Source organism: Myxocyprinus asiaticus, chromosome 29, assembly GCF_019703515.2.
Source record: "Myxocyprinus asiaticus isolate MX2 ecotype Aquarium Trade chromosome 29, UBuf_Myxa_2, whole genome shotgun sequence".
In the NCBI taxonomy this organism is placed as follows: domain Eukaryota; kingdom Metazoa; phylum Chordata; class Actinopteri; order Cypriniformes; family Catostomidae; genus Myxocyprinus; species Myxocyprinus asiaticus.
In genome coordinates this window covers 43,402,024-43,428,546 of record NC_059372.1, presented here as the reverse complement: position 1 = coordinate 43,428,546, position 26,523 = coordinate 43,402,024, and the positions used below count along the sequence as shown (strand labels likewise).

General features: G+C 37.9%; 1 protein-coding gene across 1 annotated transcript in view; it reads left to right on the top strand.

Annotated features, from left to right (window-relative positions):
- slc9a8 (solute carrier family 9 member 8) overlaps nucleotides 1-26,523 on the top strand; it is an 81,929-nt gene that overhangs the window by 36,718 nt on the left and 18,688 nt on the right. Inside the window, exons 9-12 of the mRNA XM_051661517.1 lie at nucleotides 22,211-22,343; nucleotides 23,736-23,841; nucleotides 24,160-24,276; nucleotides 26,009-26,091. Of these exons, the coding sequence (XP_051517477.1) occupies nucleotides 22,211-22,343; nucleotides 23,736-23,841; nucleotides 24,160-24,276; nucleotides 26,009-26,091 (439 nt within the window). The remainder of the gene's footprint in view (nucleotides 1-22,210; nucleotides 22,344-23,735; nucleotides 23,842-24,159; nucleotides 24,277-26,008; nucleotides 26,092-26,523) is intronic.

The following is a 26,523-nucleotide window of genomic DNA, read 5'->3' as shown; positions in this document are numbered from 1 at the left end:
AAGTAATTTGTAATCGAGTACTCTAACCCTCAAAAAACGAGTAAACGATTATTTGTAAATTAAAATGTTGGTTAAAAATATCAAGAATGACATGTACGTGAAATTTATATTTAGTTTTCTTCACAAATTTGACCAGGAAGCTAACTTCAACAAACTATACTTTTCTTTTGGGACAACAATGAAAGGAACAATATGCATTAATAATAATAAAAAAAAAAAAGTAAAAAAAATAAAATAACAGTAAAAAACATTTGCTCTCACAAGGAGCTTACATAGAAACCAATACTGACGGCATTAGGGTAATGTACATATATAAACATTGAGTCTATATAAAAAGGCTAATCACATTTTTATCATTTCACATGTTATTATTCAGAAAAACAAGTGGTGAAAGGTGTTTTTTTTTTTTAATGCACTCTGCACGTGTTCAGATATTTAACGTGCACACCGGTCTGATAAGCTTCTGAGTTTCTCGTACCGCTTTGCATTTTCTTTTCCACCATTAAAACGGTGATATGCATGACTCCAACAAGAACTGAATATTAATAGAGTAGAATTCAATAAGAATCAGAATATTACAAGTATTGCCACAGTTGGGTTTGCTTGAAAGCACAAAAAGATGCCATTATGTCTCCTCCTCTCATCCAACACCTTGATGACACACATCCACAGCACCCTCCAGTGGACTCAGTTGTAAATGCGAGATGTGGTGAGAGATCCAGATGGAAAGTACAGGATAATTCAGCGTTGCCCAAGCCAGACAAATGCTCAAAGGGAAATAAATTTGCGATATTTGAGAAGTGTTTTTAATAGATCAGAAGGTACTTGCTGGAGGGACTTCGTGGAGTAAATTCCCAGAAGGTGCGTTTTGGTTAGGTTTCAAACATGAAAATTAGAAGAAAAGTCCAAGGTACTTCATGTAGTACAAAAGTTAAAAAGCCTTTATTGGGAATGCTGTGGCCTTTAAATGAAAACTCCAATAAGCCTCTCTTTGTAGAAGTCTCTGTAGTCTATCCCCCTTCCTGATAGATCCATTCACTGTTTCTGAACCAACACTTTTTAAAGTGGAAGGGTTTGAATAATGTAGATGCATAATGTACTGCCATAGGAAAATCTTTTTTTCTTTTACGGATTGCAATTTTATGATCCCATAATCTATCTTGCAGTCTTTGCACTTGGTCCGGCCAACATAGAAACACTGACAAGGACATTGAAGTCCATAGATAATGTATGTAATATTGTAATTAACAAATGATCTAATAGAAAAGTGTTGTTAGTAATGACATCTACAAAATGTCTGAATTTCATTGTCACAATGATTACAATGTCCACATTTAAAGGTTACCTTTATGTCTCTGTCCAACCATGTAGTCCATTTAATAGCAGGCAGATAACTTCTCGCTACTCTGTCTTTGATAGTAGGAGCTTTTTTGTAGCTCACAATTGGAGGCTCTTGGAACATTTCTCGTAGACTTGGATCACATTGGATAATTCCCCAGATCTTATTGTTTACCCTTACAAAAAATCTAGAGTTCTGGCAAACTTGTTGCAAACTTGCCAGAAAATTTGTCACAAATTTGATACTCATTATTTTCACATGAATACAGTTGTGCTCAAAAGTTGGCATACCCTTGGAGAATTGGTAATATATGTACCATTTTTAAAGAAAACATGAGTGAGCAGGCAAAACACATTTCTTTTATTTCTTATGGGATTCATATTCAACTGGAGGTTATAACAGAATGGCACAATCATAAAACAAAACATGGCAACAAAGAAAAAAATGAAATGACCCCTGTTCAAATGTCTGCATACCGTTAGTTCTTAATACAGTGTATTGCACCCTTTAGCATCAATGACAGCGTTCAGTCTTTTGTAATAGTTGTCTATGAGGCACCAGATTCTTGCTGGTGGTAAAGATGCCCATTCCTCTTGGCAAAATGCCTCCAGGTCATGCAAAGTCTTTGGTCGTCTTGCATGAACCGCACGTTTGAGATCTCCCCAGAGTGGCTTGATGATATTAAGGTCAGGAAACTGTGATGGCCACTCCAGAACCTTCACCTTTTTCTGCTGTAACCACTGGAGGGTCAACTTGGCCTTGTGCTTAGGGTCATTGTCATGCTGGAAAGTCCAAGAGCGTCCCATGCGCAGCTTTCGTGCAGAAGAATGCAAATTGTCTGCCAGTATTTTCTGATAACATGCTGCATTCATCTTGCCATCAATTTTCACAAGATTCCCCATGCCTTTAGAGCTCACACACCCCCAAAACATCAGTGAGCCACCACCATGCTTCACAGTGGGGATGGTATTCTTTTCACTATAGGCCTTGTTGACCCCTCTCCAAACATAGCGCTTATGGTTGTGACCATAAAGCTCTATTTTGGTCTCGTCACTCCAAATTACAGTGTGCCAGAAGCTGTGAGGCGTGTCAAGGTGTTGTCGGGCATATTGTAACCGGGCTTTTTTGTGGCATTGGCACAGTAAAGGCTTCTTTCTGGCAACTCGACCATGCAGCTCATTTTTGTTAAAGTATCGTCATATTGTGCTCCTTGAAACAACCACACCGTCTTTTTCCAGAGCAGCCTGTATTTCTCCTGAGGTTACCTGTGGGCTTTTCTTTGTATCCCGAACAATTCTTCTGGCAGTTGTGGCTGAAATCTTTCTTGGTCTGCCTGACCTTGGCTTGGTATCAAGAGATCCCCGAATTTTCCACTTCTTAATAAGTGATTGAACAGTACTGACTGGCATTTTCAAGGCTTTGGATATCTTTTTATATCCTTTTCCATCTTTATAAAGTTCCATTACCTTGTTACGCAGGTCTTTTGACAGTTCTTTTCTGCTCCCCATGGCTCAGTATCTAGCCTGCTCAGAGCTAACAAACTCATTGACTATTTATACACAGACACTAATCGCAATTTTAAAAGCCACAGGTGTGGGAAATTAACCTTTAATTACCATTTAAACCTGTGTGTGTCACCTTGTGTGTCTGTAACAAGGCCAAACAATTCAAGGGTATGTCAACTTTTGATCAGGGCCATTTGGGTGATTTCTGTTATCATTATGATTTAAAAAGGAGCCAAACAACTATGTGATAATAAATGGCTTTATATGATCACTATCCTTAAATAAAAGAGTTTTTTTTGCATGATCAGTCATATTTTCAAAATCATTGCCAAAATTTCACAATTTCTGACAGGGTATGCAAACTTTTGAGCACAACTGTATAAGCTAGCTATTTGTCGCAAAGGTTTTATTTGTTACTAGTTATTTTTTCGTTTGATTTTTCTTTGCTGATGTAACACCAGAAGTGCTGGTGTTAAGCACCTCAAAGAAATTTTGGTTTAAACATGGAACGAGTAGTTGAAGAGTCCTGATTGTCTTCCTTAGAAGTATCACACAGTGGCGGGCCATACATTTACAGTCTAGGCCTTCAGTGTGTTTCATGCCATTAAGAAAACACAGCTTCACAATGAAAAAGACACCATATGCCTTTGGGCATCATAGTGCATCTCAAAAAATTTGAATATCGTGGAAACATTTTTTCTGTACTTTAATTCAAAAAGTGGAACTTTCATATATTCTAGATTCATTACACATGAAGTGAAATATTTCAAGCCTTTTTTTGTTGTAATCTTGATGATTACGGCTTACAGCTCATGGAAATCAAAAATCCAGTATCTCAAAATATTAGAATAAAGAATTTATAATACAGAAATGTCGACCTTCTGAAAAGTATGTTAATTTATGCACTCAGTACTTGGTCAGGGCTCCTTTTGCACGAATTACTGCTTCAATGCGGTGTGGCATGGAGGCAATCAGCCTGTGGCACTGCTGAGGTGTTATGGAAGCCCAGGTTGCTTTGATAGCGGCCTTCAGCTCATCTGTATTGTTGGGTCTGGTGTCTCTCATTTTCCTCTTGACAATACCCTATAGATTCTCTATGGGGTTCAGGTCAGGCGAGTTGGCTGGCCAATCAAGCACAGTAATACCATGGTCAGCAAACCAGTTACTAGTAGTTTTGGCACTGTGGGCAGGTGCCAAGTCCTGCTGGAAAAGGAAATCAGCATCTCCATAAAGCTTGTCAGCAGATGGAAGCAAGAAGTGCTCTAAAATCTCCTGGTAGATGGCTGCATTAACTCTCGTCTTGAGAAAACACAGTGGACCAACACCAGCAGATTACATTGCACCCCAAATCATCACTGACTGTGGAAACTTCACACTGGACTTCAAGCAACTTGGATTCTGTGCCTCTCCACTCTACCTCCAGACTCTGGGACCTTGGTTTCCAAATGAAATGCAAAATTTACTTTCATCTGAAAAGAGGACTTTGGACCACTGAGCAACGGTCCAGTTCTTTTTCTCCTTAGCCCAAGTAAGAGTTCAGGAGTGGCTTGACACTAGGAATGTGACACTGCCACTGTAATTCATGCAAAATTCTTTATTCTAATATTTTGAGATACTGGATTTTTGATTTCCATGAGCTGTAAGCCATAATCATCAAGATTAAAACAAAAAAGGCTTGAAATATTTCACTTTATGTGTAATGAATCTAGAATATATGAAAGTTCCACTTTTTGAATTAAATTACAGAAAAAAATGAACTTTTCCATGATATTCACATTTTTTGAGATGCACCTGTATGTCGCAGCTAACTAATAATACCAACTGACATTTTAAAAACACGTCCACGCACGAAAGCCAGAACTTGAAACAACACTTAATGCTCAAGCAAGCCTAATTTTAACTGCAGCATGACTGTTTTGTGAAATGAATATCTCCCAAACAGACATTCAAAAATCATAATTTTTCATATGAATCTACCAAGGAGGTCTATATTACCTGGAAAAATCTATCTAATAATATTTGTGATTTAAATGTTGCTTGCAATAAATTTTGTTTCGTCAGGGTACACGGTTATGCTGTGTTCCATTCAAGTTGGATGAGGGATATTCCTACTTGATATCTCCAACCATAAATGCATTCCATTCCCTGATATTCGGAACTGCAATGCTTCCGTTAGTTTAGCAGGGGTTTGACTCTCATTAGAGATGTCTCCTAGCAACCCAACTGATAAACAGTGCTGCAGCGCTAGCATTTGTGCTTTAGGTGTATGATTATCAAAAGAGATTATAATGTTTTATACACCTGTTTCTGCAGGCATTTGTTAAACAAGTTTTAATATCATGTAATGTGGAAACTAACTCATTTATTGATATTACTTAATGAAGTGAATGTTTATCACTTACTTTGTATATCTCCCTGAGTGTCGACATGTTTGTGTGACATCATGCACCTGCATCTTGGTGAAATCGGAGTTGAGATTTTCTGCACGAGCCTACAAGTTGTAATTCTGACTTAAAGATGCATTCCATTGCACTTTTCCAAGTAGGAAGTTGTAAAATCCGACTTTCCGAGTTGAATGGAATGCAGCACTACTTTTCAAAACTTGATCCGACACTGAATGCTCAAGCAGCCTAATTTACACTTACACCTATAACAATGCAAAAAGCACTTGCCAATTTACTTGAAGTGAAAATCAGTCCTCCTTTCCTGATTAATAATTTGATCAATCGCATGATCATGCAGAACATCATAGGTTTTTAAATCCATAAGGATCTCTTTCTCAACAGCTCTTGAATTAAGTACATCACTTAAAGCATGATTGCGTCACTCAAGGCCAGCTAGAAGGCCTCACCCGGGACATATCCTAAAGACCACACCCACCAAGAACAAATAAATCAATCTGATTGGCTGATGAGTCTGACTGTAGTTGCTCATTCATTTGCACTGTTGAGGGATTCTGTGGATATTCTGAAGGCCTGAGGGGGTGGAGCTCAGGCTCACGCACTGCATCGGCTAAGGAGCATGGCTTCGGGCATGCGATTTGTGAAACAGTTGTCACACTTTGCTTGTAAGCATCAAGGAATAAATTCTGACTGGATAAACTTTTCGTTTTTCTCTGTTTGTTTGTAGATTAATTAAGAGTGGAAAGCGATTCAAAATACATAGGCAAAAAAGTGATTGAGAATGAAAGGATGAAAAATATTTATTTGGCATGTTAGGCCAGCAGAGAAGGCTTTGCTGGCCCTGAGAATTCGCCACTGGTATCACGTGTCTTTCGTCCATACCATGCTCTCAACTGCAAATTCAGAAGAAAACTAAATAGATTTATTTTAGTTTTAAACAGTTTTTTCATTTGTCAGGCAGATTTGAGACCCTTTGATAAAACTTAAACTGCATCATCCGTTAATGGAAAACTTAATATATTTACTACAGTGTCCGTTTGGTAAAACTGTGTGTGCTCGGACATTGCTGATTGTTTTGCTGCCTTTTTCCTTCCCCTCCTTGTCTTTCTCTTTGTGTTGAATTGTCCATGAATGGTTTTGACGGTGGCTGTGAAAAATTACTTCTCGAATCCGCTCTATTATCAGAAACGTTATCATCATCACTGCTGGTCAAAAAAAAGGAGACAGAATATTCAGTGCGCTGTGTCCATTTTGGGGGACACCCTCTCTGATTGCTGCGTACAGCTCTTTTCCTGGTATAAACCCTTCTGTCTTTATAATCCTTCACATCTCTACTAAATGTATCCAATTTCTGTTTCTTTAACTTTTCTGTAAATTTGGTCATGTCGTTTCCAAAAGTTCCTTTCCCTCCACTACTCCAGTGTTAGCGATCCTGTTCTTTACTTCAGTGATCTCATATTGAACCTTCTCTACAATCAACAATAGCAGTAGATCTAATGAACACTTATTAGGAATGGGCTCTGATTTCTCTGTAAATTCCTTGTTGTCTTAACCAAAGGCGGCACATTTGCTGATGCGTAATCCCTGTGGAATGAGGCCGTATCTCCAATAGTCAGTTAGTGTTGTCTAATAGTAAGACAGGTCCCCTATAAGATTTTGGATCTCCTCAGCCCTTCTGACTAGTTAATTGCACTTACACTTGTGACCTATTTGTTTTCGGACACACTCTTAGGAAGGCTTTTTGCTGAAATGCATCAGTCTACAGTTATTTTTAATGTCCTAATGTGACCAGCCAAATAACAATAAAGGCTTTTTAACTTTTGTACTAGAAGAAGACATTTCTTCTAATGTAGTGTTTTTAATAGTCGACTAGCTGGTGCAGAATGATTACTCAATTAGTCAATTACTCTTGAACATCCATATTAAAAATAACTTTTTTTAAATTTTATTTTGTTATACAGTGCATCTGGAAAGTATTCACAGCGCTTCACTTTTTCCACATTTTGTTATGTTACAGCCTTATTCCAAAATGGATTAAATTCAATATTTTCCTCAAAATTCTACAAACAGTACCCCATAATGACAATGTGAAAGAAGTTTGTTAGAAATCTTTGCAAATTTATTAAAAAGAAAAAAAGAAAAAAATCACATGTAAATAAGTATTCACAGCCTTTGCCATGACACTCAAAATTGAGCTCAGGTGCATCCTGTTTCCACTGATCATCCTTGAGATGTTTCTACAACTTGATTGGAGTTCACCTGTGGTAAATTCAGTTGATTGGACATGATTTGGAAAGGCACACTTCTGTCTATATAAGGTCCCACAGTTAACAGTGCATGTCAGAGCACAAACCAAGCCATGAAGTCCAAGGAACTGTCTGTAGACCTCCGAGACAGGATTGTATCGAGAAACAGATCTGGGGAAGGGTACAGAAAAATTTCTGCAGCATTGAAGGTCCCAATGAGCACAGTGGCCTCCATCATCTGTAAATGGAAGACGTTTGGAACCACCAGGACTCTTCCTAGAGCTGGCCGCCTGGCCAACTGAGCGATTGGGGGAGAAGGGCCTTAGTCAGGGAGGTGACCAAGAACCTGATGGTCACTCTGACAGAGCTCCAGCATTTCTCTGTGGAGAAAGGAGAACCTCCCAGAAGAACAGCCATCTCTGCAGCACTCCAGCAATTAGGCCTGTATGGTAGAGTGGCCAGACGGAAGCCACTCCTCAGTAAAAGGCACATGACAGCCCGCCTGGAGTTTGCCAAAAGGCACCTGAAGGACTCTCAGACCATGAGAAACAAAGATTGAACTCTTTGGCCTGAATGGCAAGCGTCATGTCTGGAGGAAACCAGGCACCGCTCATCACCTGGACAATACCATTCCTACAGTGAAGCATGGTGGTGGCAGCATCATGCTGTGGGGATGTTTTTCAGCGGCAGGAACTGGGAGACTAGTCAGGATCGAGGGAAAGATGAATGCAGCAGTGTACAGAGACATCCTTGATGAAAACCTGCTCCAGAACGCTTTGGACCTCAGACTGGGGCGAAGGTTCATCTTCCAACAGGACAACGACCCTAAGCACACAGCCAAGATAAAAAAAGTGGAAAAAGTGAAGCACTGTGAATACTTTCCGGATGCACTGTATGTATATATATAATATATATATATACAGTTGTGCTCAAAAGTTTGCATACCCTGGCAGAAATTGTGAAATTTTGGCATTGATTTTGAAAATATGACTGATCATGTCCTTGAAACAACCACACCGTCTTTTTCCAGAGCAGCCTGTATTTCTCCTGAGGTTACCTGTGGGTTTTTCTTTGTATCCCGAACAATTCTTCTGGCAGTTGTGGCTGAAATCTTTCTTGGTCTACCTGACTGTGGCTTGGTATCAAGAGATCCCTGAATTTTCCACTTCTTAATAAGTGATTGAACAGTACTGACTGGCATTTTCAAGGCTTTGGATATCTTTTTATATCCTTTTCCATCTTTATAAAGTTCCATTACCTTGTTACGCAGGTCTTTTGACAGTTCTTTTCTGCTCCCCATGGCTCAGTATCTAGCTTGCTCAGTGAATCCACATGAGAGCTAACAAACTCATTGACTATTTATACACAGACACTAATTGCAATTTAAAAAGCCACAGGTGTGGGAAATTAACCTTTAATTGCCATTTAAACCTGTGTGTGTCACCTTGTGTGTCTGTAACAAGGCCAAACATTCAAGGGTATGTAAACTTTTGATCAGGGCCATTTGGGTGATTTCTGTTATCATTATGATTTAAAAAGGAGTCAAACAACTATGTGGTAATAAATGGCTTAATTTGATCACTATCCTTAAATAAAAGACAGTTTTTTTGCATGATAAGTCATATTTTCAAAATCAATGCCAAAATTTCACAATTTCTGACAGGGTATGCAAACTTTTGAGCACAACTGTATATATATATATATATATATATATATATATATATATATATATATATATATATATATATATATATATAATATATATACAGTTGAGGTCAGAAGTTAATATATACCTTTGCCGAATACATTTAAACTCAGTTTTTCACAAGTCCTGAAATGTAATTGTAGAAAACATTCCCTGTCTTAGGTCAGTTAGGATCACTACTTTATTTTAAGAATGTGAAATATCAGAATAATAGTAGAGAGAATGATTTATTTCAGCTTTTATTTCTTTCATCACATTCCCAGTGGGTCAGAAGTTGACATACAATTTGTTAGTATTTGGTAGCATTGCCTTTAAATTGTTTAACTTGGGTTAAACATTTTGGGTAGCCTTCTACAAGCTTCTCACAATAAGTTGCTGGAATTTTGGCCGATTCCTCCAGACAGAACTGGTGTAACTGAGTCAGGTTTGTAGGCCTTCTTGCTCATACATGCTTTTTGAGTTCTGCCCACAAATTTTCTATCGGATTGAGGTCAGGGCTTTGTGATGGCCACTCCAATACCTTGACTTTGTTGTCCTTAAGCCATTTTGCCACAACTTTGGAGGTATGCTTGGGGTCATTGTCCATTTGGAAGACCCATTTGCGACTGAGCTTTAACTTCCTGGCTGATGTCTTGAGATGTTGATTCAATATATTCACATAATTTTCCTTCCTCATGGTGCCATCTATTTTGTGAAGTGCACCAGTCCCTCCTGCAGCAAAGCACCCTCACAACATGATGCTGCCACCCCCATGCTTCACGGTTGGGATGGTGTTCTTCGCCTTGCAAGCCTCACCCTTTTTCCTCCAAACATAACGATGGTCATTATGGCCAAACAGTTAAATTTTTGTTTCATTAGACCAGAGGATATTTCTCCAAAAAGTAAGATCTTTGTCCCCATGTGCACTTGCAAACTGTAATCTGGCTTTTTTATGGCGGTTTTGGAGCAGTGGCTTCTTCCTTGCTGAACAACCATTCAGGTTATATCGATATAGGACTCGTTTTACTGTAGATATAGATACTTGTCTACCTGTTTCCTCCAGTATCTTCACAAAGTCCTTTGCTGTTGTTCTGGGATTGATTTGCACTTTTCATACCAAACTATGTTCATCTCTAGAATACATCTTCTTCCTGAGCAGTATAATGGCTGCGTGGTCCCATGGTGTTTATACTTGGGTACTGTTGTTTGTGCAGATGACGTGGTACCTTCAGGTGTTTGGAAATTTCTCCCAAGGATGAACCAGACTTGTGGAGGCCACAATTTATTTTTCTGAGGTCTTGGCTGATTTCTTTTGATTTTCCCATGTTGTCAAGCAAAGAGGCACTGAGTTTGAAGGTAGGCCTTAATATGCATCCACAGGTACACCTCCAATTCAGTACACCTCCTGTCAGAAGCAAATTGGCTAATTGTCTAAAGGCTTGACAACATTTTCTGGAATTATCCAAGCTGCTTAAAGGCACAGTTAACTTAGTGTATGTAAATTTCTGACCCACTGGAATTGTGATATAGTCAATTAAAAGTGAAACAATCTGTCTGTAAATAATTGTTGGAAAAATTACTTGTGTCATGCACAAAGTAGATGTCTTAAACGACTTACCAAAACTACAGTTTGCTAATATGAAATCAATGGAGTAGTTAAAAAATGTGTTTTAATGACTTCAACCTAAGTGTATGTAAACTTCTGACTTCAACTGTATATATACACACACACACACACACACACACACACACACACACACTGTGTGTAGATATATTTATAGACTGTATATATATATATATATATATATATATACACACACCGATCAGCCACAACATTGAAACCACTTGCCTAATATTGTGTAGGTCCCCCTCGTGCCACCAAAACAGCGCCAACCTGCATATCAGAATAGCATTCTGTGATGCTATTCTTCTCACCACAATTGTTCAGACCGGTTATATGAGTTACCATAGACTTTGTCAGTTCAAACCAGTCTGACCATTTTCTGTTGTCCTCTCTCATCAACAAGGCATTTTCATCCACAGAACTGCCACTCACTGGATGTTTTTTGTTTTTGGCAACATTCAGAGTAAATTCTAAAGACTTTGTGTGTGAAAATCCCAGGAGATCAGCAGTTACAGAAATACTCGAACCAGCCCGTCTGGCACCAACCATCATCCATGCGATTATCTAATCAGCCTGTCATGTGGCAGCAGTACAGTGCATAGAATCATGCAGATATGGGTTAGGAGCTTCAGTTAAAGTTCATATCAACCATCAGAATGGGGAAAAGTGTGATCTCAGTGATTTGGACCGTGGCATGATTGTTGACATTAATAACGTTAAAAATTACTATTACAATTTAATTTTTTTTTTTTTTTTTTTTTTTCAGAACTTCTTCAAAGAGTTCTCATCAAAAAAATCCTCCACATGTAGCAATTACAGCTTTGCAGATCCTTGGCATTCTAGCTGTCAGTTTGTCCAGATTCTCAGATGACATTTCACCCCACGCTTCCTGTTCACTCACCATAGATGTGGCTGTCTTGTCGGGCACTTCTCATGCACCTTACAGTCTAGCTGATCCCACAAAAGCTCAATGAGGTTAAGATCCATAACACTCTTTTCCAGTTATCTGTTGTCCAATGTCTGTGTTTCTTTGACCACTCAAACCTTTTCTTTTAGTTTTTCTGTTTCAAAAGTGGCTTTTTTTTTGCAATTCTTCCCATAAGACCTGCACCCCTGAGTCTTCTCTTTACTGTTGTACATGAAACTGGTGTTGAGCAGGTAGAATTCAATGAAGCTGTCAGCTGAGGACATGTGAGGCGTCTATTTCTCAAACTAGAGTCTCTGATGTACTTATCCTCTTGTTTAGTTGTACATCTGGCCTTCCACATCTCTTTCTGTCCTTGTTAGAGCCAGTTGTCCTTTGTCTTTGAAGACTGTTTCCACTTCTTAACGGCCAGTTCCTGCCGCTGAAAAACATCCCCACAGGATGATGCTGCCACCGCCATGCTTCACTGTAGGGATGGTGATGAGCGGTGCCTGGTTTCCTCCAGACATGACGCTTGCCATTCAGGCCAAAGAGTTCAGACTGTTTCCTCAAAACAGTGATTGAATGATGAGTTTCTAGAGAAAGCCGTTTCTTTTTTTGCCATTTTTGACCTAATATTGACCTTAAGACATGCCAGTCTATTGCATACTGTGGCAACTCAAAAACAAATAAACCAAACTGCTTTCGAGTGATGGCTGCTGGAAATGGGGCCTGTCTAGATTTGATCAAAATTACACACATATAAATAAATATATTCAGTGCATCCGGAAAGTATTCACAGCGCTTCACTTTTTCCACATTTTGTTATGATACAGCCTTATTCCAAAATGGATTAAATTCATTATTTTCCTCAAAATTCTACAAACAATACCCCATAATGACAACATGAAAGAAGTTTGTTTGAAATCTTTGCAAATTTATTAAAAATAAAAAATGAAAAAAATCACATGTACATAAGTATTAGGACAATCAAAACAATCCAGGAGAAGAGAGAAAAGAAAACAAGATAGGAGAAGACTAGACGAGAGACGATACAAGACTAGAAGACAAATGAAGACAAGAGACAAGAAAAGAGATGACAAGACAGGAGAGGAGATGACAGATAAAAAAGATGAAATGAGATAATGATGAAACTGAAGAAAGATGAGAAGAAAAGATAAGAAAAGAGACAAGATGAGATGAGTTCAGGAGATGAGAGACGAGATCAAAATAGAAAAGAAGGAAAGAGAACAGACATGACAAGATAAGGTATTGGACAAGACCAGAGATGACACAAGACAAGGGACAGGGCAACAAGAGACAACAAGACAAAATACAAGAAAAGAGAAGAGAAGACAAGCATACTGAAGACAGATAACAATCAAGACAAGCCAGGAGAGGAGAGACAAGAAAACAAGACGAGACACAACGATATGAGACTAGCACACAAGTGACAAGACGAGAGACAACAGATGAGAAGACAACAGATGAGACAACAAGACAAGTGAAGTCTGATGAAAAGACAAGATGAAATGAGAAGACAACAAGAGACAAGATGAGAAGAAAAGATGAGAGAGGAGAAGAGAAGGGAAGAGAACAGGAGATGAAATAAGAAGAGAGACGTTAAAGAGAAGAAACAAGAAGAGACGTGATGAGGAGACAGATGGAGATGCCACTAAGACAGACATACTGAGCGACTGCAGATACAAGAGTGAAGAGTGTTAGAAAGCCTTATAGTACAGCACACTGTCTCACTCTTCTGGTTCAACTTGTTTGTCACATGATCTAGACACATGAAACTGTCATGTTGTCACATTCATATTCAGCAAACATGTGTGATTCTATGAAACCCAGGTAACATTAGGCCAAAGCGTCACATCCACAGCTGCCCCGCCCATTACACATAAACCATAAAAGACAAAGGCATACAAACACATCTCAGTACTAAATGCCCAGTCAAGTTAAGAAAACTCTTACTAATGATATTGTAACAATTACTACCAGAGACTATTAAGCCAGAGACAGAGCATTTGTTTAAAATTACAAATTTAAAAACAGTCTGTAATGTAGCAGATTGAAAGGTAAATGTATTTATTTTCATTAAAAATATTCATTTATTATAAATGACATTTATTCATTTTAATATCCTATATATATTTTGAATGTGTTGGAACTTGACACAGGGCGACGCACCCTAAAAACTGCACCGTAAGATTGGTTTCACACTGAAGAGCCGCTTAAAAGTAAAACATTTTCTCTCTCTCGTAAATGTAAATGAGTGTAAATGTCAACACCATCACCATCATATATATCAAAAGGACTAAAGCCTGTCAACCAAAACATGAGCTCATTGATGTCATTAAGTAAGTCTGCTTTTTTATTCCATCAGTTGCTCCTGGTTGGAGGCTTCCGTAAATATTTAGTTTATACGTAGGGTTACAATGCACAATCCACATAGAAAAGGTCTGTTTTCATTCCAGCTCAAAAATTGCTATATTGCGGCCAACAAAACGCACCAAAAGAGTTCTGCAGCGAGCGCCCACTCCCATGATGCACTGTAAATGATGCAATGGAGTCGCTCTCCCAACACTCTCAAACTACTTATTTGTATATATCTTAATTTTTGGCAATATATTGTTTCTATACTTGTAATAAACAACTTGAACTTTAACAACATTCAGTTTGCTTCATGGGATTGTACTTAACTCACACATCAAGTACACAGTCATTTTGTCTGATTTTCAGATACTTTCATCCTTCAAATCAAAGTTTGGTAAACTAAATTTTTTTTTATAAAAAATATTTAAAGAAGGATTTTATGAAATCCAGATGGGAAAAAAAATAATGGGAAAAATACTTCTAAAACAGCTGATAAAGTGGGCAGGCACTGATGCGCTCTGTTGCAAAAATAGATATAGTGTGTGCGTGTGTGTGTGTGTGTATATATATATATATATATATATATATATATATATATATATATATATATATATATATATATATATATATATACATACAGTGCATCTGGAAAGTATTCACAGCGCTTCACTTTTTCCACATTTTGTTATGTTACAGCCTTATTCCAAAATGGATTAAATTCATTATTTTCCTCAAAATTCTACAAACAATACCCCATAATGACAATGTGAAAGAAGTTTGTTTGAAATCTTTGCAAATTTATTAAAAATAAAAAACGAAAAAAAAATCACATGTACATAAGTATTCACAGCCTTTGCCATGACACTCAAAATTGAGCTCAGGTGCATTCTGTTTCCACTGATCATCCTTGAGATGTTTCTACAACTTGATTGGAGTCCACCTGTGGTAAATTCAGTTGATTGGACATGATTTGGAAAGGCACACACCTGTCTATATAAGGTCCCACAGTTAACAGTGCATGTCAGAGCACAAATCAAGCCATGAAGTTCAAGGAATTGTCTGTAGACCTCCGAGACAGGATTGTATCGAGGCACAGATCTGGGGAAGGGTACAGAAACATTTCTGCAGCATTGAAGGTCCCAATGAGCACAGTGGCCTCCATCATCCATAAATGGAAGAAGTTTGGAACCACAAGGACTCTTCCTAGAGCTGGCCGCCTGGCCAAACTGAGTGATCGGGGGAGAAGGGCCTTAGCCAGGGAGGTGACCAAGAACCCGATGGTCACTCTGACAGAGCTCCAGAATTTCTCTGTGGAGAGAGGAGAACCTCCCAGAAGAACAACCATCTCTGCAGCACTCCACCAATCAGGCCTGTATGGTAGAGTGGCCAGATGGAAGCATGACAGTAAAAGGCACATGACAGCCCGCCTGGAGTTTGCCAAAAGGCACCTGAAGGACTCTCAGACCATGAGAAACAAAGATTGAACTCTTTGGCCTGAATGGCAAGCGTCATGTCTGGAGGAAACCAGGCACCGCTCATCACCTGGACAATACCATTCCTACAGTGAAGCATGGTGGTGGCAGCATCATGCTGTGGGGATGTTTTTCAGCGGCAGGAACTGGGAGACTAGTCAGGATCGAGGGAAAGATGAATGCAGCAATGTACAGAGACATCCTTGATGAAAACCTGCTCCAGAGCACTCTGGACCTCAGACTGGGGCGAAGGTTCATCTTCCAACAGGACAACGACCCTAAGCACACAGCCAAGATAACAAAGGAGTGGCTACGGGACAACTCTGTGAATATCCTTGAGTGGCCCAGCCAGAGCCCAGACTTGAACCCGATTGAACATCTTTGGAGAGATCTGAAAATGGCTGTGCACCGACGCTCCCCATCCAACCTGATGGGGCTTGAGAGGTCCTGCAAAGAAGAATGGGAGAAACTGCCCAAAAACAGGTGTGCCAAGCTTGTGGCATCATACTCAAAAAGACTTGAGGCTGTAATTGGTGCCAAAGGTGCTTCAACAAAGTATTGAGCAAAGGCTGTGAATACTTATGTACATGTGATTTTTTTCATCTTTTATTTTTAATAAATTTGCAAAGATTTCAAACAAACTTCTTTCATGTTGTCATTGTGGGGTATTGTTTGTAGAATTTTGAGGAAAATAATGAATTTAATCCATTTTGGAATAAGGCTGTAACATAACAAAATGTGGAAAAAGTGAAGCGCTGTGAATACTTTCCGGATGCACTGAATATATTTATTTATATGTAATGTAATGAGAAGATAGGAGAAGACTAGACGAGAGACGATACAAGACTAGAAGACAAATGAAGACAAGAGACAAGAAAAGAGATGACAAGACAAGACAGGAGAGGAGATGACAGATAAAAAAGATGAAATGAGATAATGATGAAACTGATGAAAGATGAGAAGATGAGAAGAAAAGATAAGAAAAGAGACAAGATGAGATGAGTTCAGGAGATGAGAGACGAGATATATACAAATAAGTAGTATCTAAATGGAGTCGCTCTCCCAACACTCTCAAACTACTTATTTGTATATATCTTAATTTTTGGCAATATATTGTTTCTATACTTGTAATAAACAACTTGAACTTTATTTTTTTATACATCTTATATGTGCTTGTTGTCTATTTTCTTGTCTTTTGTCTTGTTGCCTTCTTGCCTCATCCCTTGTCTTGTGTCATCTCTGGTCTTGTTCCATCCCTTGTCTCGTCTGTTCTCTTCCCTTCTTTTGGTCTTGTCTCTTTTCTTCTTAACTCCTTGTCTTCTCATCTCATTGAATCTTCTCTTTTCATCTGTCTTCTCTTCTCTTATCCCCTGTTTTGTCTTCTCGTCTCATGTCTTCTCATATCTTTTCTCGTCCCTCCCTTGTCTTGTGTCTTGTCTTGTATTCTCAAATCATCCCTTGTCTTGTTTGTTTTCTTGTCTCTGTTCTCCTGGCTTATCTTGATTGTCATCTATGTGTTTTTGTCTTTTTACTTGCATTTTTCCTGTTTGTCTGTTATCTTGTTGCGTCTCTGGTCTTGTCTCATCCCTTGTAACATCTCGTCTGTTTTTTTCCCTTCTCTTTTGGACTTGTTAAGGCTCCCCCTTTTCACCTACAGTCACCAAAAATGGTACACATATAGTTCTCATCAAGCCGAACAACTTTCATATTCACAGTCATTAGCTCTGCCCAACAGGAAGTCTGCCATTTTGGATTTTCTGAAAATCGCAGGCTCTGAACTTTTAAATACTTCTCCTAGGGGATTCATGTGACTGCCACCAAATTTGTCCAACATCATGCCAAGACATTATAAATGCTAAATTGCGAAAAGATTTTTTATATTTTGAACGGTGTCGCCATGGTGAAGCAATAAATTTATGGCGAAAAATGGGAAACATGAAGTGCCTTATATCTTCTGTGTGCATTGTGTGATTTTGATGAAAATTCTGCTGTATGTTTGGTAATGGGGGCTGATCTCATTAATGTGGCTATTATGGGTCACGGTCATAGTGCCACCAACTGGCAGCAGGAAATATGGGACTTTTAACAGACTTTGAAATAGCCCTCAGGTTTACATGAATTGCTTCAAAATTCTTTAAAATAATGTAAAGATACTGCTGATGTAAAATTGTCAAGGGATATTTGATATCTTAAATAGTGTTGCCATGGCAACACATTAATTGTTATTATTCCTTCCTATATTTGGGTGTTTTTGAGGCACTTGGCATGCTTAAAATTTCATGAAATTTTGCACACATCAAGTTCACGCATGGGCATATAAGGAGGCTCTGTAGTGCCCCCTTTAAAATGGGCGTATAAGACGGCCTCTGTAGCACCCCCATTTTCACCTACAGTCACCAAAATTGGTACATATGTAGTTCTAATTAAGCCGGACAACTAGTAATTAGCTCCGCCCAACAGGAAGTCGGCCATTTTGGATTTTTTGAATATTGCAGTCTCTGAGCTTTTAAATACTCCTCCTAGGGGATTCATGAGACTGTCACCACATTTAGACAATATTATGCCAAGACATTGAAGATGTAAATTGTGAACAGATTTTTGATATATCGAACGGTGTTTTCATGGTGAAGCATTAAATTAATGTCGAAAAAGGGAAACAGGAAGTGTCTCACATCTTCTGTGTGCAATGTGTGATTTAGATCATAATTGAGATGTATGTTTAGTCTTGGGGGGCTAATTACATGGATGTGACTATTTTGGGTCATAGTCATAGCGTCACCGCCTGGCAGCAGGAAGTGTGGCTCTTACAACAGACTTTAAAATAGTCCTCTTATATTTACCCAAATTGCTTCAAAATTGTTTAGAATAATGTCAAATGCCAAATGCATGTGTCCACCTTGCATTGTTTTCCAAAAGCCACCGGGTGGAAATATTCTTATATTGCCTCTCTTCTCCTCCCTCGTCTTTTCTTCTCATCTTGTCTCATCTTGTCTCTTCTTGTCTCATCTTGTTTTTTCTTCTCTTCTTGCTTCATCCCTGGTTTTGTCTTAACTCTCTACTATACCCTTTTCTTCTCTACTATACTCATCTGCACTCTTCTCTGTTTCTTATCATTATTCTTGGTCTGTACTCTTTCTGAGTGTGTACTGTGGTACTCGTCCTCATTGCAAGTGTGTACTTTGACTGTCTCTGGAGAATTGGTTGGTGATCTTATGTATAATGGATGGGAATGAGGAGTTGCTGTTATCAGCTGTTTGTGTGTTTCCTAGAAAGCAGTAACCCTTCACAGGGTGTAGTTTTACACTCATGAGCCAAACTGTTCCTCCTGACAAGACAATTGTTGATCTTTATCATCAGCTTGTATAGATGTAGAGCTGATGTTCCTTTGCTGATGTAATAGTTCTTTTAGAGTGCACTGAAACAACAACAACAAACAACTACATTTTTCAAAAACAATTGTGTATGTTTAGAAAATGACTGAATCTTAAATGGTTCTGTAGTGTTTCCCTATGATCTTACAACCTCCACCTGTCAGTACATCACAATTCTCAAGAACGGCTGAAGACTCTGCCGTGAGCACTTTCCTTAAAACACTTTCTTTCCGTGAGCACTCTCGTTAAAACATTTTACACTCAATTATTGTTTTTAATTTTATTTTTTAGATATACAAGGTCTACTATTAATGTCCAACACTGTGTGTTCATGCATCACAGGAGATTTATGTAGTTTGTAATGTCATTTTTGTTCTGAAAATGTGTCATTTCCAGCACATCTCAAATCATCAATATATTTTAATACAGAATATATTTAATGTTTTATTTAATGTGTTTAAAATAATTATTTGGTGGAAATGATGGTGCTGGAAATTACATTTTTCTTTTCTTAATTTTTTAAATACAGGTGCATCTCAATAAATTAGAATGTCGTGGAAAAGTTCATTTATTTCAGTAATTCAACTCAAATTGTGAAACTCGTGTATTAAATAAATTCAGTGCACACAGACTGAAGTAGTTTAAGTCTTTGGTTCTTTTAATTGTGATGATTTTGGCTCACATTTAACAAAAACCCACCAATTCACTATCTCAAAAAATTAGAATATGGTGACATGCCAATCAGCTAATCAACTCAAAACACCTGCAAAGGTTTCCTGAGCCTTCAAAATAGTCTCTCAGTTTGGTTCACTAGGCTACACAATCATGGGGAAGACTGCTGATCTGACAGTTGTCTAGAAGACAATCATTGACACCCTTCACAAGGAGGGTAAGCCACAAACATTCATTGCCAAAGAAACTGGCTGTTAACAGAGTGCTGTATCCAAGCATGTTAACAGAAAGTTGAGTGGAAGGAAAAAGTGTGGAAGAAAAAGATGCACAACCAACCGAGAGAACCGCAGCCTTATGAGGATTGTCAAGCAAAATCGATTCAAGAATTTGGGTGAACTTCACAAGGAATGGACTGAGGCTGGGGTCAAGGCATCAAGAGCCACCACACACAGACATGTCAAGGAATTTGGCTACAGTTGTCATATTCCTCTTGTTAAGCCACTCCTGAACCACAGACAATGTCAGAGGCGTCTTACCTGGGCTAAGGAGAAGAAGAATTGGACTGTTGCCCAGTGGTCCAAAGTCCTCTTTTCAGATGAGAGCAAGTTTTGTATTTCATTTGGAAACCAAGGTCCTAGAGTCTGGAGGAAGGGTGGAGAAGCTCATAGCCCAAGTTGCTTGAAGTCCAGTGTTAAGTTTCCACAGTCTGTGATGATTTGGGGTGCAATGTCATCTGCTGGTGTTGGTCCATTGTGTTTTTTGAAAACCAAAGTCACTGCACCCATTTACCAAGAACCTTTGGAGCACTTCATGCTTCCTTCTGCTGACCAGCTTTTTAAAGATGCTGATTTCATTTTCCAGCAGGATTTGGCACCTGCCCACACTGCCAAAAGCACCAAAAGTTGGTTAAATGACCATGGTGTTGGTGTGCTTGACTGGCCAGCAAACTCACCAGACCTGAACCCCATAGAGAATCTATGGGGTATTGTCAAGAGGAAAATGAGAAACAAGAGACCAAAAAATGCAGATGAGCTGAAGGCCACTGTCAAAGAAACCTGGGCTTCCATACCACCTCAGCAGTGCCACAAACTGATCACCTCCATGCCACGCCAAATTGAGGCAGTAATTAAAGCAAAAGGAGCCCCTACCAAGTATTGAGTACATATACAGTAAATGAACATACTTTCCAGAAGGCCAACAATTCACTAAAAATGTTTTTTTTTTTATTGGTCTTATGATGTATTCTAATTTTTTGAGATAGTGAATTGGTGGGTTTTTGTTAAATGTGAGCCAAAATCATCACAATTAAAAGAACCAAAGACTTAAACTACTTCAGTCTGTGTGCATTGAATTTATTTAATACACGAGTTTCACAATTTGAGCTGAATTACTGAAATAAATGAACTTTTCCACGACATTCTAATTTATTGAGATGCACCTGTAAAAATGGGCACCTCCGTTGCATTGATAGGGCTATCAAGCTTACATTTGATGTATCCTAAATACACACAATCAAATAATATGTTTACACTTTTTGCCTAATTTGGCAATATTACTGTTTGACTGCAAATGACATCCAATAAAAAGTTGTTTTCTTCAAACATCACTTGTCTCATATTTCATCTCAAGCATGCTCTTCACTGACACTTTTGTCCACTTGACAAGTACATTAACTTAAAAAAAATAAAATAAAAATAAAAAATCGTAATGGCAGAATTATTTGCCTGTTGGGACAGTCAAAATTTACTAAACAATTTTTGTTTAGATTATAATTTTTAAATATGTAATAAATTATATATTTTTATTATCACAGTTTAATATTGAAAGTCTAGGACTGAGACAAGGCTAAAACAGTCAAATCTCTACAAGGCATTTGAAAAGTATCAAAAACTAATGATGAAGGCCTAGTAAAATGTTTCCAATTCAGTTTTAATTAGACCTTTAAAATTTTTTAAAGAAAAGAAGAATTTGGAATGAAAGTTTCAATAAAATCAACCCCCTGGGACATCAAAGTTGAAGAAACACCCATACAGTATGGAGGCACTTATATTATTATTTTAACATAAAATATTTTCCCTCTATGGTTTTAGTGTTGTATTGCTCTACATGTGAAAGTTCCTATAGGTCAAAGCATCAGCTAAATGAATGAAGTAGTGTGTAGAATGTGTATGTACTGCCCCCTGCTGACACACAAAGATCTACTGAAACTATTTGTTTGGGGTTGGAAAAATAAGTGTGTATCTTATACACAATATTACATATTTGTAATTAACAAGCAGGGGACCATGCAAATAAATCAATTAATAATTTTACCAAAAATCTCTCCATTTCACAAAAAGTTGAGTTCAAATGTCTGAATTGTGAAAATGCTTTTATTTAGCTTTTTTTTTAATTTTGTATTTATTTTTTTCATTATGAATCATATTTCAGCAACAGTTTATATTATTTGCTATTATATTAGACCAGTAAAATGAAAAATGTTCTGCAAGTACCTGATGTCATTAAGGTCTCATTTAGAAATATTAATTGCACAGATTCATCTGTTTTCATTGTTTGTTTAGTTATCAGACAGTGGTCAGTGGTTCATGTATGTGGTGTTGTTGATGTTTCAGTACAGCAGAGGGGTTTGCCGGCTCTGATGTCTCTACAGGCTGGGAGACGTTCCTGCAGGCACTCGGCTACTTCCTCAAGATGTTCTTTGGCTCGGCTGCTCTGGGCACGCTCACTGGACTCATCTCTGCTATTGTATCCTATATGTGTGTGTGGGCTTCAGTGGATTACATGATAGTTCATGAGTTAATATGTTCTTTGTTGGTTAAAAAGACCAAAAAAAATTCAACTCATTGACAAACAGCATATAATGCTCATGTACATTTAATTTAATTGTTTGATTCAAAGTGTTTTGAAATATATACATTTCTTATTAACTTAAATTGAAATAAATTATCTACTAAATGTTATATCATGCAATAATATAGAAGAATTCTGGGTTCAATTCAAGTTAATCTCAATCGACAACATTTGTGGCATAATGTTGATTACCACAAAGAAATTATTTCAACTCATCCCTTTTCTTTAAAAAAGCAAGAATCGAGGTTACAGTGAGACATTTACAGTGAATGAGAATGTGGCCAATTTTTGGAGGGTTTAACCTCTTCAGCTCTGGGACATTTTTGGCCTGACGCCTGCAATTTTTCACACTCAAATTTAAAAGTTCACCATTTACACGTACTGTGGACTAATTACCAAAAATTGGTCTAGTTTTTCCAGACGCAAATGTTATTTTGTTATTAAATACCTCATATGCCTGACTTATTTATTCGGAGACTTGAAGATTTTAAGCGCAACGTTTTTTCGTGACACAGCGCCCTCTTTTGGACCTGCCGGCGGGTCCACGTAGTTGAAGAGGCGGAAATGTGAAGCTCATAATTTTATAAAAGCACATGCATTAATTCTTCTGTTAAAACTCATGTATTATTTGAGCTGTAAAGTTGTTTAAATTGTCTTTTTTACAGTCATTTTAGGGTTTATGTCATTACTACGTCATGGCTTTGAAGTTTTAAAATTGGATATACCGGTAACTTTACACACAGGTCAGTAAGCAATATTGTCACACTGCAATCATGTTAACACACATATTGTTTACGTCTTGTGGCATTACTTTTGAAACAGTGAGTATTTTAACATTTACCAATTGGTTCCTCACTGTAACCCAGATTTTTTCTTTTTTTTAAGAAAAGGATGGACAAGTAAATTTTTTTTTTTTTTGGTAATCAACATTATGCCAAAAATGCTGTTGATTGAGCTTAACTTGTTTTGAACCTAGAATATTCCTTTAATGTTGAGAATGAAAGTTGCATATGTGTATTATAAAGTGTTACCAAGAAAATAAAGAATTGTACACATTGATTGATAGATCTCTTGAAAAATCCTACATATGAAAGCAAACACATTTATTCAATACTTATATAATACATATACTTGTATACAAATATATTGATACTGTATATATAGATTAAAATATAAGTAAATGTAAATGAATTCAGAGGTGACATATGTTTTTATATTATGTTTTTTGAAGAACTAAATCTTAATCTGCAATCCTTTGAGGCTATATTCCTAAACTAATATCTGAAGGCACTGAAGCACTTTGACTTGAGAAAGACTCCATCTCTAGAGTTTGGCATGATGATTATATTTGCCTACCTGCCGTACGGCCTCGCTGAGGGCATCAAACTCTCCGGTTAGTTTCAAACACAGATCCTGATGAGTTCCAACATATGATAAGTTTTACAGATAAAAAACTTTGTCAGTATAAAAAAAAACATTTGTACATTCACCTACTTTTGACCCTTTCTTTCTTCGTTCTTTCATTACTTTCCTCCCTTACTAATTGTATATAATTTTATCGCTGTGGTTGAAAAATATTATGTTGTTTTGATTCTAAATTTCATGATTTGGTTGTAATTTGGCCCAATATTTTGTTTTTGTTTGGCATTATATTGTAAAAAAAAAAAAAAGAAAGAAAAAATAATTTTTAAGTTCTGTCTGTCTGTTGTAGGTATCATGGCGATTCTGTTCTCGGGTATCGTCATGTCTCATTACACTCATCATAACTTATCTCCAGTCACTCAAATCCTCATGCAGCAGACGCTTCGAACCGTCGCCTTCATGTGCGGTCAGTACATTCACAACATTCACATCATTCACATATGCCTCCTGTTAACATACAGTTGAAGTCAGAGGTTTACATACACCAAATACATTTAAACTCAGTTTTTCACATGTCCTGACATTTAATCAGAGAAAACATTCCCTGTCTTAGGTCAGTTGGGATCACTACTTTATTTTAAGAATGTGAAATGTCAGAATAATAGTAGAAAGAATGATTTATTTCAGCTTTTATTTCTTTCATCACATTCCCAGTGGGTCAGAAGTTTACATACACTTGGTTAGTATTTGGTAGCATTGCCTTTAAATTGTTTAACTTGGGTCAAACATTTTGGGTAGCCTTCCACAAGCTTCTCACAATAAGTTGCTGGAATTTTGGCCCATTCCTCCGGACAGAACTGGTGTAACTGAGTCAAGTTTGTAGGCCTTCTTGCTCACACATGCTTTTTGAGTTCTGCCCACAAATTTTCTATCGGATTGAGGTCAGGGCTTTGTGATGGCCACTCCAATACTTTGACTTCGTTGTCCTTAAGCCATTTTTGCCACAACTTTGGAGGTATGCTTAGGGTCATTGTCCATTTGGAAAACCCATTTGTGACTGAGCTTTAACTTCCTGGCTGATGTCTTGAGATGTTGATTCAATATATTCACATAATTTTCCTTCCTCATGGTGCCATCTAGTTTGTGAAGTGCACCAGTCCCTCCTGCAGCAAAGCACCCCCACAACATGATGCTGCCACCCCCATGCTTCACGGTTGGAATGGTGTTCTTCGCTTGCAAGCCTCACCCTTTTTCCTCCAAACATAACGATGGTCATTATGGCCAAAGAGTTAATTTTTTGTTTCATTAGACTAGAGGACATTTCTCCAAAAAGTAAGATCTTTTTCCCCATGTGTAATTACAAACTGTAATCTGGCTTTTTTATGGCGGTTTTGGAGCAGTGGCTTCTTCCTTGCTGAGCTGCCTTTCAGGTTATGTCGATATAGGACTCATTTTACTGTGGATATAGATACTTGTCTACCTGTTTCATCCAGCATCTTCACAAGGTCCTTGGCTGTTCGCACCAAACTACGTTAATCTCAAGGAGACGGAATGCATCTCCTTCCTGAGCGGTATGATGCGTGGTCCCATGGTGTTTATACTTTCGTACTATTGTTTGTACAGATGAACGTGGTACCTTCAAGCATTTGGAAATTGCTCCTAAGGATGAACCAGACTTGTGGAGGTCCACAATTTTTTTTCTAAGGTCTTGGCTGATTTATTTTGATTTCCCCATGATGTCAAGCAAAGAGGCACTGATTTTGAAGGTAGGCCTTAAAATACATCCACAGGTACACCTCCAATTCAGTACACCTCCTATCAGAAGCTAATTGGCTAATTGTCTAAATGCTTGACATCATTTTCTGGAATTTTCCAAGCTGCTTAAAGGCACAATTAACTTGGTGTATGTAAACTTCTGACTTCTAAAAATGAAGCAATCTGTCTGTAAACAATTGTTGGAAAGAATTACTCGTGTCATGCACAAAGTAAATGTCCTAAATGATTTGCCAAAACTATAGTTTGCTAATATTAAAAATGTGGAATGGTTAAATTAGTTTTAATGATTTCAACCTAAGTGTATGTAAACTTCTGACTTGAACTGTAACATGTCTGAGTGTTCAGAAGTGCCCTGTATAATAGCATTACTTTTCATGCATTGTTGAATATTTAATGTTACTCTTTTGTTATTGATTAAACAGAAACCTGCGTGTTTGCTTTCCTGGGTTTGTCCATCTTCAGTTTCCCTCATAAGTTTGAGCTGTCCTTTGTCATCTGGTGTATAGTAAGTAACCACGTTTTATGATATCTAGTGCTTGTTATCTTCTGTTTAGTTTAGTGTGTCTCTGGCCCCAGAGCACTACTGACCAGTCAGACTGCAGATCTCATGTAGGCACACTTTGTAGTATCTTTCTGAAATCTGAGGTCCATATTGCAGCTTACACCGATGTAACACTTACACTGTAATGGCCAGATGACTGGGTAAGAGCATCGGTCAGCAGTGGTGAGTACCTATCGACAGTGGCCTGAGGAGGGACGAACCATAAACTGGTGACATGGTGTTGGGTGCCCAAGGCTCGTCGAAGCGCGAGGGCAACGAAGGCTATCCCATCTGGTCCGAATCAACAGAAGGTCTACTGTGGCACAAGTCACAGAAAATTGAAATTATGATTATGGGAGGAATGTGTCACAACACACAGTGCATCGCACCCTGCTG